At 38.4% G+C, this 15,214-nt stretch overlaps 1 protein-coding gene across 2 annotated transcripts in view; it reads left to right on the forward strand.

Moving 5' to 3' along the window:
- TAFA2 (TAFA chemokine like family member 2) overlaps positions 1-15,214 on the forward strand; it is a 178,207-nt gene that overhangs the window by 142,309 nt on the left and 20,684 nt on the right. The window contains exons 3-4 of one of the 2 annotated variants that reach the window (XM_059847010.1): positions 13,542-13,694; positions 14,661-14,785. In XM_059847010.1, the coding sequence (XP_059702993.1) occupies positions 13,542-13,694; positions 14,661-14,785 (278 nt within the window). Of the gene's footprint in view, positions 1-13,541; positions 13,695-14,660; positions 14,836-15,214 lie in introns of those variants that run through there. The other variant, XM_059847009.1, reaches the window with a different exon arrangement.

Raw genomic sequence — 15,214 nt, forward strand, 5'->3', positions numbered from 1 at the left:
GACTCCTCTGCTGCATCCTGGCAAATGTCATAGGTCCTAAAACCCAACTTTACAGAGGACAATAAATCAGCGGATATGTTTTAGCTTGGTTTAGTTATACAAATATATATTATGATTGTTAGAGCAGACATGGTCATTACAGAGCACTGATCTCTGCTAGGCCTGTTTCAGTATTTTGGCAATGTCAGATTCCAATGAGGGCATTTTCACAGATGAAATGACTAACCAGGGATCAAGTAGTATCTTTCCTGATGTAGCAGTTTCCCTTAAGGAGGGATCTAATCTTGCATCCTTAAGATTTGCGTGCTTCTGGAGGTACTTCTGGAGGTGCTTCTTTCTCTAGCTGCATTGATCATACAGGGATGTCCAGCTTAGATTAGGCACAGTAGACATCCAGTGTGTGGTGATGTGTGTTTGGTTTTGTAGAGAACAGTTAAAACCCCACTCTCATTATTGTAATAATAATATGGTAAATGATGCTATAAAGATTCAGAAAGTGAATAAAAATGTCAAGATGCATTGCTCTGTTGAAACATTGGATGCTTCTACCTGGAGACCCTGGTATGTCCTGGATTGTGTATGTGTTTATGTGAGTGTGCTTATGTGTAGTACTTGAGAAAAAATAGTCAGGGACAAAATTCCAGCAAAGCTTTCCAGTTTACAGATTTGGACTTTGCTGTGCACTGCTTTTGGGACTCTGAACTATGCATGAACTGCAGAAATTCATTTCTGTTCCATCAGATGACAATATATTAATGTAATAGAAGTGGGTGTGCTGCTGCTGGATTCTAGAAACAACTGTATGAGAAAGGAAAGGTGGATGAATGTGTGGCTCCCTTGGAGAGATGAGGGAGAGGATCAGAAATAACCAGATTATATCTGTGTTATGCAGCATGTTCATTAAAGTAAGACTGCAAGTGAAGAGCAAAACAAATATCAGAGTGGTTGTGTGTGAAATAAAAGATTCACAGTAGCCATGTTTATTTTTTGTTTTTCCTTAGAAATTATAGGTGCCCAGTCAACATAGAATTCCTAGACAAGGCACCACTTCCACATGAAGAATTAGGCATTAAAGCAAGACTGTCCCACTGGAATTGGGAAATCCTGGCTCGTTCTGCTGCACCTTCAGTTTCTGATTTCTTCATATTTTTGTTTTGTTTTACAATGATCTGCTAACTACAGCTGCACCTGAAGGATATGTGCTAGGATTATTCTGAAGATTTCCCTGACTTGTGAGCCCTGTAAAGATAAAACTCCTGCTAGATTAGTGTGTGATCAGACAAGGTGTCTCATGAATGGCATTTTGTCAAATCCTCTGGTGTATCCCCTTGCTGTTCAGCTTTTAAGGTGGTGAATTGAAGGGGAAGGCAATTTTTTCCCCGAGTTTTGTGACAGTCTTCCACAGGCTAGAGAAGATTACACTTGGCTCCCTTCACAGCATATCAGTGCTGTGGACCTGGACAGTTATTTAACAGTCATGTATTTTTTCTGGTGTGCATTTCAGAACTAAAGCAGTAAAAATACCTTGTTGTGAGGCAGTGTAGATATCTGTAAGGAATTGTGGGTAGTCAGTTATTTCCCCATTACAATTTCATCTAACCTTGGAACGAGGCACAGCCCTATGGATATTTATAAACAGTCCGCTGTCATTTCTGACACATTTTTAGACCCTGGCAGACAAATACACTGCACTACAATGTATTGTTTGTGGCATTCAGCTTTGCACTTGGGACTTTGAAAGACTCAAACCAGCCCACAGAGAAGAACTGCTACCCAATCTCTCAGTTACTTCACTAAAAACCACACTTTGGTGCAATGTGAGGTCTGAGGTTTTGAGGTTCTAATGCTGACCTCTGTGAGGAAAATCCTGCATTAAAGTAGCAAAAAGATCAAAGAATATGCACTCATAAAAATGTATGAAGCCAGTAGTGGATGCTATAATTTTATGTGTGTAATTTGTCTGTTTTTCTTCCTTACAAGTTCCTATTGGCAAGAATTGCAATAAAATTCAAGAATTAATTTTTTTTTCTTTTAGAATTTTCTTTTTCATATCTCCCTGAGAGACAACCACTCTTCTTTTCCCCCTTTTACTTTCACAATGGTGAGAAATATGTGAAGGCTGTGGATGCTTCTTTGGACTCTCCCTTTGGCATGACCAGTCTCTGGCACTGACATCCCATCTTGGACAGGGTCTCATTCCTGGCACCTGCAGAAGCAATGCTCTGCCTCTTGTGGGAGGATGATGGCTCTGGGTGTTGGGTAGCATGGCCAAGGAGGAGCTGTGGGAGTTGGATCTGTCTGGAAGCTTGCCTTGAGCAGCCATCCCTTCACCAGCCCTTTCAGCGGGAGCAGCACAGCACCATGGGCTACTCACTGCTCCATGGCAGGAGACAGAGTTGCTTGGCTGGTCTGTGAGTCCCATTTCCCAGGCAGGAGGCTTGACTTCTCTGGGGTAACAGAAAATTAGTTTGCTAATAATTTGTTTTTATTTTGCTCCAGGTGTACAGTCCCAAAAAGCTCATTTCCAAGAGCTGCCCAGCAAGCTCTACCATGCTCTGTACTTGTGTCCTAGCAGTGGTCTAGCTCCACAAGGTGCCTGGCTTATTTTGTGGATAGGCAGGAAAAAGGAGCCTGAGGTGGCCTGGTATGGCCTCTTACATCCCCATATGCAATGTATGAGCTTCCATAAAGATACAGGATTAAGATGCCGTACACAAAGCCAAATCTTCACGGTCTGAAAATGTCCCTGAATAATTATGATTTTTTTTTTGGTCCATATTGTTGTTTTGAATAGGTTTTTTTGAAGGTGTGAATTATTTCAGCTGCTTTTGTTACATGATAGTTGTTAAAAGCCACACTTCTGGGGTTCTGAGTTCTGTGGTATTTTTGCAGCTTCTGACATTGGGTAGCTATGAGGGTGGTGTGTATGTTTCCCATCAACAGCCTCTGTTGACCAGAGTTCCTTCAGAAACAAGTGCCAGGGAGTCTGTGAGGAGCATCTTAAAAAGTGTGTTTTCAGCAAGAAGGCATGTCTGAAAGTATTATCTACTGGGAATCCTTGGGCAAAAATATTCTTCATTGCAGTACTCTGAATGGCTCTCCTGGCAGTTTCTCCTCTTTTACTTGGCTTGTTGGAATGTGCTTTCTTTTCCTCTGTCTTGAAGAACAGCCAGCCTCTTCCAGGCCATCCAGTTTCAATTCACAGACTCTGTCTAGATCCTTATTGATTAATCATACCCATGCCTCTGAGACTTGCTATTTATATGGAATCAACAATGTAAAGGGAAGGTTGTAGCAGGGGAGATCACTCCAAAGGAAGGCATTTCACAGTGCTAGACATGTGCCTTGTTAGCAGTTTTTTTCTAAAAAGGCCTGAGTTAAGTTTCCCTCCTGACTCTACACTTCAAAGAGCTTGCCTGGGGCTCTAAAGAAGCAAGCTGAAACTTAAAATTAAGATCTTTCTTTCAGACAGTGAACTGTGTACTGGGACATCCTATGGAGTTTCCCTTAACACATATGGAGGAGTCTGAAGGACGATGGTGAAGTCCTAGAAGGCAGGGGTGTAAAAAAGGAAAAATGAAAAAATAAAGAAGCAGTTACATAGTTTTCAGGAAGGTGAATGTGCATGCATGTTGCCCATGGTTTGTGGGAGGAATATTTCAAAGTGTGTTTGATAATTTTCTTTAGCTGACTGATTAAGTAAAAAGGCATTGCAAACCTGCAAAATGGAATGCAATATATTACAAAAATACATTAGGGAATTAAAGAAACTTTAAATAAGTACATTTTATTCAGTCATGAAAATAGATAAGGTGAAGAAACACAAAACCAAATCAAACACCAAATCAAAATAATTTAACACACCGTCTAAAACTATGTGTAAAATAAAATGAGCCATCTAGACAATGATCAAGCCAAGTAAGCAAGCAAAAATCTTTCAGGGCTTTTAAAAGGTGGATTTTCAAAAATTAAATGCTTTTTATTGATAATATGTTAAATTTCATCCCATATTTTTGTGATGAATGTATACACACATATAAGTGTTAAAAGGTATTTTCAGTACCTTGTGGTATGTTTTCATGCAAATAGTGAGCACAGAGCTGTGCATAAATACTTTTCTGCATAGAAGAGGGATAGTGAGTGACTCAGTATTCTGATTATTTTCTTTGGAAAGATTTTGCACAATGGGAATCTTTACACTTGCAGAATTTTCAGAACTTTACCTTGACTTCACTGACTCGTTTCTGTCAGGTCATCACTAAAATTCTGGAGTGCTTCTGTTATAGCAAGTTTCATCAGATTAATAGATCTTCAATATAGATCTTAAACAAGTGATGTTCATATTTGCCATCGGAAAAAAAATTGGGCTGTTTAGTTTGGAAATCATGTGTTTCTCTTTACTCTTCTTTATTTGATGGGATTTATTAGATTTTCAAAATAAATTTGGGGGACTGTTGCTTTTCAAAGCTTGAAAAATCTCAGCACAGGCTGAATAAGGGGTGCTAAGCATAATTTTTTGAAAAGTGAAATAAAACATGAATACTTTGATAATGAAATTCTTGTTGACATGCTTAAATATGAATTGACCATCTTATAACTGAGGTCTTTTACTTACAGGAAAAGTGGAGAAGGTCTTTTTACAAGAAGATTAGTGACAAGGGGAGGTGGCTTCAAACTGAGAGAGAATAGATTTAGATTAGATATTAGGAAAATATTCTTTACCATGAAGGTGATGAGGCCCTGGAAAAGGTTGCTCAGAGAAGCTGTGGGTGTCCCACATCTGGAAATGTTTAAGGCCAGTTTGGATGGAGCTCTGAGCAACATGGTCTAGTAGAAGGTGTCTCTGTCCACAGCAGAGAGGGTGAAACTAAATGCTCTTTAAGGTCCCTTTCAACCCAGGCCATTTGAAGATTCTGTGAAAGTAGCTTCTGGACCTTAATAAATGAGAATCTTAATTGCAGAAGAAAGATCGCATGTAAGCAGTTAGATGTGTGTTGCAATGGAACTATAATGCAGGGACAGAGCTGCACCTTTCTTTGGGGAAATCATAGTTCCCCTTCCCTGGGCTTTGGCTGCTGTCTCCATAGAGGTACCTCTAAGTGCTTGAGATTCTTTTTAACAAGGATGAGAAGGCTGCAGACAGTTCAAAAGCACTGCTGAATATACCTCTCCTCCTTGTTGCACTAATCCTATTCCACAGAAACTTCCACACACAATATTTTTCTTAAGGCACTACTTAGGGTGAAGGTGTTGTGCCAGAGGGTTGTGCAAATATGGAGAGGTAGAAACACAATTTTTTTTTCTTTCTGATGTTAATTGAGAACATGTTAATTTGTCATTTATGCAATGTGACCATTTGAGTCAGCTAGAAAGAAAAGAAAAGCAATGATGAGAGTCATCTGGGGGAAAAGGAAATATATTCCCCATAATTGTGTCAATAAATGACAGGATTCTGACTCTCTGAGACTGAGGAGAAAATGTGGGGGTTTTTGTATTCTGCCAAAGGCTGAAGGCTGCACTGAGACATGTGCTACTGCTTCTTGCTGAGTCGAGATATTTGGCAGAAGGCCCAAAGAGAGAGTATGAGAGAATAAAAAGTCTTGGTGCCAAATGTTCTTTTGAGTGCCGGAAAGCTGGATTAGTCTTTTTTCTCTGTGAAATCATATAATTAGTAATCTCAAGCATCAGCCTGGTAATTTGCAAAATGTCTGCACACTTTAATATATCGTTTGCTTAACATGTTTGATAACAACCTCAGAGATACTGGGGCTTTTGACTTGTATTTATAAACTGCACCTCGCCCTGAGTGTTTTCCTACTGGTTCTACACAAACTTTCTCACGGATTGTGTCAGCTCACAGCTGCTGGAGGAGAAATGTGGGAAGCATCTCATCTGCAAAAAGCAAAGAGGCTCACTCCATTTCTGTCCCATAAGGACAGCCTTTGCTGTTGTCATCATCCTCTCATCCACTGCCTGGCTAATGGGGTGGCTGTGCTGGAGCATCTCCTCTCTGGGCACCTGCAGTGGGAGGTGGGGTAAGACCCAGCAGGCAGGCTGCAGCCAGGGAGCCCATCTTGAGGTGAGGACTGGGATAATGTGCAGAAGCTTCTTCTGCTCCCCTTCCAGTGTGTGGACATACGCAGAGCTGGAAACCCCCAAAATGATTGCTGCTTGTGATCTTGTCTCTGAATGCTTTGCGGTTTTGTGAACCTACAGATGACCCAATTTCAAAATGAAAAAGTCAGTCCTAGGGAGGGCAACACTCTAGGCTGATTGGGGTCATATGGAGAAGAGGAAATTATCCTTCAGGCTACCTGAAAATCAGTTGTGTTTTGAATTCCTATTTCTTTGGCTAAAAGTTTGGTATGAAGTAATAGTTTGTAGCCATTGCCATAAAAAGGCACTGACTTTTCTGAGAGAGAGGAGGTAAGATTATTTAAGAGTGGCTCACTCCTGCCAGAGGACTGATTGAATACAATTAGTCTCAGTAAGTCTGGGAGATGGCTGTGGGCTCTCCAGGTCCAAGAGATTCTCCATGAAGTGCTCCATCTGCAGTTTTTGTTTGTGAGAACAGCTGGGACTATGTCAGCTTGCTACTTTATTGCAGCAAGTCTTTTCTCTCTTGTAGTGGAGATATCTCAGCAGTCCATTTCAGTGCAAGGATTTTGGTATGGGAATAGCTGAGGCTAAATCTCACAAATTCGTTAGTAAGCTCTTCTCAGGGGAATGCTTATATTGTAGTTTTTCCTTGATGTTTTTCCAAAAGGGAAAATGTCTTCCCATACAGATGGCTGCAAATGACAGCTGGCAGACAAACTGATGGATGAGATTTTTCTTTGGCACTGTGCAGAAGATTATGCTTGGCAATGTGACTGTGGCAAACCATTCATTAGTTCAGGTTTTAAAGGCTACCAGAGCTGCTGTGTGCATAGCGTTGTCATACGAACTCTGCTCATCCTCCTTCACCCAAGTGGACTAATTGGGTTAATTGAGGGGTAGAGGAACTGGGCCAGCATCTACAGAATAAACACTTATCAAGAATGACTCTTGTTGTTTTAAAATAATTCTCTCAGGAGGGAAAAAATCATGTTGAATCCAAGAAGCCTGGGAGGAGCTGCAGTTAGCAGTATTTTCTCTGCGTGTTGCCTGCAAGTGGCACTGCAAAATATTCCAAGCAATCAGCTATAGGTTTTTTAAGCAGTTCACCTGAGAACCTATCCCAAGATGCAAGAGATATCAGAGAAAAGAGAAATGAAAAAAAAATGCTGTACTTTTAACCTAAAATTGATTCTCCACTGGTGTAAGAAGAGCATACTCTGTCTGGAATATTCAGTGCCCAAAGTGAACAAGTGATTTTAATAACTGTAGCTGTACCAAGCATGGGAATGTGAATACAGTAAATAGGATCTGTCAATGAGGTGTGTTTGTAGGTTTTTCAGAAATGTATGGGGATATATAATATATACACCACTGAGGGTTGCCTTTCAGTTTCCTCTTCTCAAAGCTGAACAGGCTCAGCTCCTCCAGCTTTTTCTTGTAAGAGAGATGCTCCAGTCCCTTAATCATCTTTGTGTGACCCACTCCAGGATCTCTTGCACTGAGGAGCCCAGAACTGGACACAGCACTCCAGATGTGCCTCACTGGGTGGAGTAGAGGGGCAGGATCATCTCTCTCGACCTGGCAATTCACCCCAGGATACCACTGGCCTTCTTGGCCACAAGGAATCAGCTGGCTCCTGGCAGCTTGTATATATACAATGTATATAAGTGTCTGTAGGGAGGTTGTCAAAAGGACAGAGCCCCACTGTGGTCCCTTCCAACCTTACCCATTCTGTGATTCTGTGGCAGTGTAGAATAGGATAGCACAAAATTAGCATTTTTTTCCCGCTGTTACTATAGTTCAACCCCATGTGTCATCTGAGAATAAAGCAACATGAGTGCCTTTCCTGAGATGCACCACGACTGTGTCATGCCTCATTGTCACCACTGAGGACACAGGAATTACTGCTGTGTCTGTAATTGATTTTTCTGTTCACTGGCCAAACAAGGAAAGAAAGCAGCAAAGAAAAAGAAGAACACAAAGTAAGTTTTTAAAAAATAAAAAATCTTTGTTTGTGATAATTTTCCCAGTTTAAAAATATCAAAAGATTTTCAAATCAATTAAAAATATGCAAAATAAAATTAGAAAAAACCTTGTGGATACAATTCTCTTTGATTTTCTTTTATTTAATAATCTGAATTCACCACGGTTTTCACAAGTCTAGACTATATATCATCATTTGTTCAATCACTGTAAGAGGTGCTGCATATTCAATCATCAAAATAAATATCTCAGTTGCAAATCCAGATGTCACCTTTATTGGAAAGAAAAATTACTCTGTCATTGACATTCTGATCCAAAAACCACCTATCAAACAGAAAACATTGAGTTCAAAGGGTTTTAAATTTGATCTTTAGAGGTAATGTTGACTAAGGTTGCTGTTGATGTACATTTACCAGTGCTGCTCTGGGAGTCAGGAGTCTTTTGCCAATGTCTGTGCTGCCAGTTCTCCCTTCAGCCCATGGAGCTAAGATGGAGTTGTGCTTTTATTTTGTGTTCACAAAAACAGGCTGAAGCTTGTGTTCCTAAAATCTTGGCTGCTTATTTCCCAACTGCACTAATGGCTGGTCAAATCAAAGATTTCATCTCTAACAAAAAGTGTCACATTGCTTGTGCCCCCTCATCACAGAACTGCAGGAATATCAGAACCATTGCTGGTAGAGTAGAAATAAACTGCATTCAAGTTTTTCCTCAACAGCTGTTACATGGATACTGTAGAAAATATTGCAGAATGCTAAAATTAATTGAATGAAGAAATTAGATAGTGTATTTGTTTTCATATATCTTATTCTGACATTTAAAGAGCAAGTTAGATGGAAATCCTGACTTGGCAGAGGTTATATAAGATCTTGATTGCTTAGAAATGGCAGCTACCAACACTTATTAAAATATTGAAAAAACGCAACAATATTGTGTGAAAGTGTGTGTTTTCTGTGTGTGTGAAGGAGATTTTTCAAGTTTGTTTGTATCCTTCCTCTCTACAGTGACACATTGAGACTGATATGACATACTGAAATTGCTGAAGTGTAGCAGAAAAATAACCTACATTTGTTTTCCTTGTCAATCAGTATGAACAAAGCAAATAAACTATGTGGACAAGAAAACCCTCTTTCTTTTCTCTGTTCAATTAAGGGTAGGGCAGTGATCTAGAGCCTGTTCGGAAAATGGTATATTTTAACACTAATTTTATTTATTTTACCAATAACATCCAGTCACATATTTGTTTGAATATTGTGGTATAGAATAGTGACTAATCACTTAGGAAAATGGGTGGTGTAAGTTGACAATATCCTGAAATACTGTCTATTTTTCTTTACGGATGTAATTTAAAAGAGTCATTTCATTCTAATCATTAATGTGGATAAAGTTTACATGAATAAAAAGTATATGTACTTACTTTGAAAGCATATGTACCTACTTTGAAAGACTGGGCTACTGTAGAACTTCATATGGGAAATCTTCCTGATCATACCCAAGCAAGCAAAAAGTCTAAAGTGTATAAAATATTAGATTCAATGTGGATTGAGACTCATGGTGAAGTGTAATTTCCATTTTTCTACTCATTGTTGGTGTTTCTTTTCTCATCTATAGCATAGACTCAAACAAACACAACTTTGCAGATTTTACTCTTTGTGACTTCAGAAAAACTACCTGAAATAGAATAAAATAAGATACATTTATTTCATGTAAGATTACAGAGCTGCAGTTCTTGCAAGCTGATACAGGAACTGCTTTCTGCAGGAGTTAATCAGGTATCTGTGGTTGCCATCTCCTTCCTCTTCCCTTTCCTGAAAATGCTTCTCACTGGTCTCTGCAGCCAGTTGTAGGAGCTAAAGGTGATCATGATGAACAATGTTATTCAGAAGACTTTCTTGATTTAATGCAATGTTTGCCTTCGTACACTAAATACCTTACATTCATATTTTTGAGTTGAATTACAAAATAGCAATCTTGAGTAGTAACTTCCATTCTTCCCTGGAGTAATCTTCCCACAGAAGTAGAGGAGTAAGGGTCATAACTTAGAGCCAGATGCACTGCACCAGTGTGGCTGAAATTTTATTCACCTGAAGGAAAAAAAATATAAAGCTACCCTGAAGGAACAAGAAAAGTTTTATCTAAAATGAAGACTAGTAATTGTTTAGTTTTATTTTTTCCAGGAACATGATACTTGTCACTGAAGTTTCTAGTTCTGATTTATGAGATAGGTATTGATGATTTTGGTACACGAAAAAAATCTGTAAAAGTGGCAGGTTAATCACAGCATATGCCATTGATGGGTGAGATAGGGTTATTCCTGTTTTCTAAGCTCCACTCTTATGATGCAATGTTAGACCTTCTGGAACATAATTTATATGTATATTATGTTATGTACAATCATCAGGAAAACTTTGCAACCTGTACCCAGAGAGATCTCTGAGTCTCTTTCAGTCCCTCTCCACACTGACTGCAGGAAGGATGGCTTGCATTAGCAGCAAATGAAATATTGTTTGCAATGGCTTTGAATAACTAATTTATGAGAGAAATGACATTCGGTTCTTCAAACAATTTCTGCAAAGCAAGCAGCCTACTTTGAAATCTGTGCTAGGATGAAAAGAAAGAAAACCAAACTGTGAATCTCCCAAAGTATTATCCTCCTTTTGTGGAATGATCCAGTGGCTTAATGAGGTTAATTTGTTTTAGGTTGTAGGGAATTCTTTATCTACTGTATAGAAGCTTTAATTTCACACGAATGTGACAGATCCTGTACTTGCTGCACTGGAACTTAATTATTTGATAGCATAAGGACCTGGAATCCCTACTTTTCCTCTTAAGGAATTTTCATGACATTTTCTAGATGGCAAGTGGAAAATAGAGGATGGTTAGTCTAGATTTCTCAGTGCTTGTAATATCTTTGTACATTTTTGTAAGATGTTTTTGCTTTATACCCAGAAAATTTCAAAGCACCTTTATTAAAGTTTGCCCAAATACTATTGATAGTATGTGGTTTTTTTTTGTTCGCTTCCATTTTTATATGTATTTTCACCCTTTGAAATGCTTTTATGTATTGTACATGAATATGACTGTTTCATTTCATTGCAGGCATTTTCCATAAGTCTCACAATGCCTGATTTTCTCCTCCTAATTACTGCAAAGTAGGCATTCAAAATTTTTGCTTCAGTGTGAAAATTTCCCTCAGAGAATTTTACAGTAGCTCTTTTAACTGGCTTCCTTTCCTGATGGCTACTTTTGTACATTCTACTTTGTTTTCCCTTAGTGGTTGTATTGTGGTGTTTGTGTAGACACAGTAAAGCAGTATAAAGTTATGTGATAAGAGAGTGAGGACACAAAATTTCAGGATCAGTGATATACAGAATACAAATTAAAACTAATATAGTAAAAAAGTGAGTGGTTTGAAGTTCTCATCCTACCACTAAATTTACTTTCTTTTGAAGTTTCAGTGTCTAGGGTGTTTGATTTATCTTTCACAAGATGAAATTTAGTGAATTAGTGTTAGGATTAGTGGATATAAGGTATGTAATTCCTATCAAAATTAAAGTTAATGTGAACCTGCAAAAGTGGGATGTGTTTGTTCTACTATATATTATACATACCCAATATATCCTAGGATAATTTTTTTTCCTATTTGCAAACAGACAACTTTACAAGTGTTTTATTAAGAAAAAAGGAATATATTTATTTAAATTGCCTTATTGGCATGTATACCAGTGGAATTGTTTGGAAAAGAATTAAAAGTAATTTTTGGGGCAGTCTGTGCTAGTAGCTGTAAAAATATTTGCTCAATGTCATTAAAAGTATAAAATAGCAGAGATTGCAAAGTGCAGGCAGATAGTATGAATTACTTTCCTCATCCTCTATTGAATAAAATTACAGTTATAAAGTGAAGAAAATCAGTTTTTGTGTATAAAGAGATTTTTTTCCTCCTAGATTTTTGATTTAGATGTAACATTTCAGCATATCAAAATATGATGGATCATGGGTTAATTGCTTGCATTGTGTTATATGATTTCAGCTGTATCACAACATGATGTGGTTGAGTATAATCAAACCTGACATGGTACAATACATTGAGTGATGAAAAAGACCACAGACTGTTCACTGGAATTTGTTGTACTGAAAAATGCATAATTCCCCAATGAAATGTTTAGCAGTTTATGTTTTGTTGATAAAGACCCAGAGTTTTATTGCTATCTGTGGGTTTTGCCTCTAGGAAATTCATGGGGTCAGTAGCCTGCATCAGGTTTTGTTCCTTCCTCAGGCCTTTTAGGAGTTGACACTGTGAAATAACAATGGAGAGAATCCAGACATCAGTGCTGGGCTCCTGTTCTTAGGGCTTTTTCCTTGTAGAAGCTCTTGTTTGTGTTTGACATTAGTGATATTAAAGATAGCTGAAGCTATCTTTAATATTCAGTACACAGCCTTTGCATAAAGCACAAAAAGTTAAATAGTAGCAGAAATAAGGGACACATATTCCTTCACATAATTAGTATTCCTGCCCATACAAGGTTGTAGGTCAATATCAGCTAAAGTTCAGATCTTTTTCTCGCTTTCTTCTGATGGTAATGAGCTACCCCCAGGAATATCTGGCCTTGTATAAGCAACTGCTGAAAGTTCAGTTAAAACATTTTGCAAACTCCAGATCCTCTGGTAACTGGCTGCTGAACCAGAAAGGGTGTTTTGGTAGCTCTGCTCTTAGCAAATTGGTCCTCTCATTGGACTCTAGCAGAATGATTCTGGTAATCAGTTAGAGCAGCATGAGTGGAAGTGATAGGTACATATATGGAATAATGAGGACTGTCCTGTTGCCTCCCTCGTTTGAAAGATTTGGGTCCCCATGTTCTCAAACTGACTTTCCAGTGCCAGGCAGAAAAATTTAAAGTGTGATTCCTTAGTAGATTTTAATTCTGGACATTGTTTGAGTGTTTTCCCTGTATGCTGCCAGTTCTCTCTCTGCCTGTCAGAAGGTTTTGGAATACCATGTCAAAGTCTCTTCTGGGCATAAAGTCTGGAGACCTCGACTGTGAAAATATATGCATGTATGGGTATGATAGCATTGATATAATTTCATTTCAAAGTTTCTGCCATAGGGAAAAAGAAAAAAAAATATTGGTAGAGGTACACAGCTGTTTGTGAGAGTCCAGAAATTAATGTAGTTTGTAGGTTAGTTTTATGTTTCTGCTTTCCACTTCATTGGTACAGGCCCGTATGCAGCCTTGTCCAACTGTTCTTCTTTAGTCTGAGTTTTCTGCCTGAGACAGTGATACTGTGTTTGGCAGAGAGATCAACTCTCCATTCTAGTGTTAATGCCATTGCAACTCTCATTTCATGTGTGGCAGATTGCCTTACAGAGCCAAGTTTAATGCATTTCTAATTAAAAAAAAATGCGAAACAATATGATATTACTTCTGAAAGATATCAAATTGTTCATCTTCTTATTTTCACAGCTCACCATGTTAAAACTGGGACCTGTGAAGTGGTGGCGCTTCACAGATGCTGCAATAAGAATAAGATAGAAGAAAGGTCACAGACAGTGAAGTGTTCCTGCTTCCCTGGGCAGGTAGCAGGTACCACCCGGGCAGCTCCTTCTTGTGTTGATGGTGCGACCCCTTCTATTGCTTCCTTTCTTTGTGTTCCTGGGAGTTTTGCTGGCTTAAGGTCATAATGAGGCCCACTCCATTACAGTTAACTATTTAAAATAAGAGTAGGAAAGCTTCTGCAGTTTGAAGGGGGCGTCCAAGGTGAAAGGGAAAGATGGAAAAATTAATTATTTGCTATTGCTCTGTGGAAATGCTAAACAAAATTATTAGATGCCAGTGAAAGAGGCCTCTTAAGAGGCTAAATTTGATCTAACTAAAAAGAGGACTCTTGGAGTTGTACGAAATTCACTTAATTAAAAGTATTTATGCAAAACCTACATAAGCATATAATTTTCATGTGCTACAGTCTTACATCTTATTTATATATTTATCTCACTGGAAAGAAACAAGCAAACAAACAGAACACAGTTCTGACTGGTTTTTAATTTTTTTAGATCTACACTATTATTCCTATTCACAGTGCAATATTAGTGTCTTACTTAGCAATTTTGGTACAGGCTCATATGTTTTATTTGGGAAAATACTGGCTGATTTTTCACATCTCTTTCTCTGAAAGAGTGACAGATTCATCCTTTACATGATCTCTTTAATGTTGATATGTTGTTGGCTGTCAGAGAAGCTGTAAATATATCATCATTGGGGAATAAATTTAATCACGCTATGTTAAGCTATATTATAGACCAAGCAAAAGAAGAGATTCTACTTAAAACTTTGAAATCTGGCTGAGCAAGATAAAAATGAAGTTGGGAAGAAATGCTGTGAAGAGATTGACTTTGAAGCACGTAGCACCTTTTGCAAATTGGAAACCTAATTTCTTCTGAAGGTTCTGAGGTGGCTGAAAATCACAGACTAGCTGTCAGTCAACGTGTTTCTCATATTTTCCTGGAAAATAAAAGAAATGTTGCAGCATGACATCTTAAAGTGTACATTTCAACAAAATACAAATACATTTGTTTTCTTTTGTAGCTTCGATAGTGGAGCAGAAATGGTGGTGCCACATGCAACCATGTCTTGAAGGGGAGGAATGTAAAGTTCTTCCAGATCGTAAGGGATGGAGCTGTTCCTCTGGGAATAAAGTGAAAACAACTAGGGTAGGTATGATACCAACCTGACATGTTACCCACAAGTAAAAAAAAAGAAAGGTGCACAGGAAACTGGGTGCACAAAGAAGACCTAAGTTGAGAAGACTGAAGAAGCATGGGAAGAGAGTTATACTGGGATTGGACTTCCTGGTCCCTCACACTTTTCTCAGCATACTTTTCAATTTTTTGAACATAGTAAGCTGTGTGCCAGACCTTCTCAGGTAAGCACTGGGGATAGTAGAGTTGATCCCTTCAACTAACAGTAATAATCAAATGCATTATAATCTAATATGTATTTCTCTCTGAAATCAGTTGCACTATTTCTGTACACTTTGCTAATCTCTTCATTCAAAGAATGGCAAACCAGCATTTTTTTCAGTTACACGGAATTACCACATTTCTACATAGAAACCCCTGAGCACGGTAAGCATTTGATGT

This window comes from Haemorhous mexicanus, chromosome 5, assembly GCF_027477595.1.
Source record: "Haemorhous mexicanus isolate bHaeMex1 chromosome 5, bHaeMex1.pri, whole genome shotgun sequence".
In the NCBI taxonomy this organism is placed as follows: domain Eukaryota; kingdom Metazoa; phylum Chordata; class Aves; order Passeriformes; family Fringillidae; genus Haemorhous; species Haemorhous mexicanus.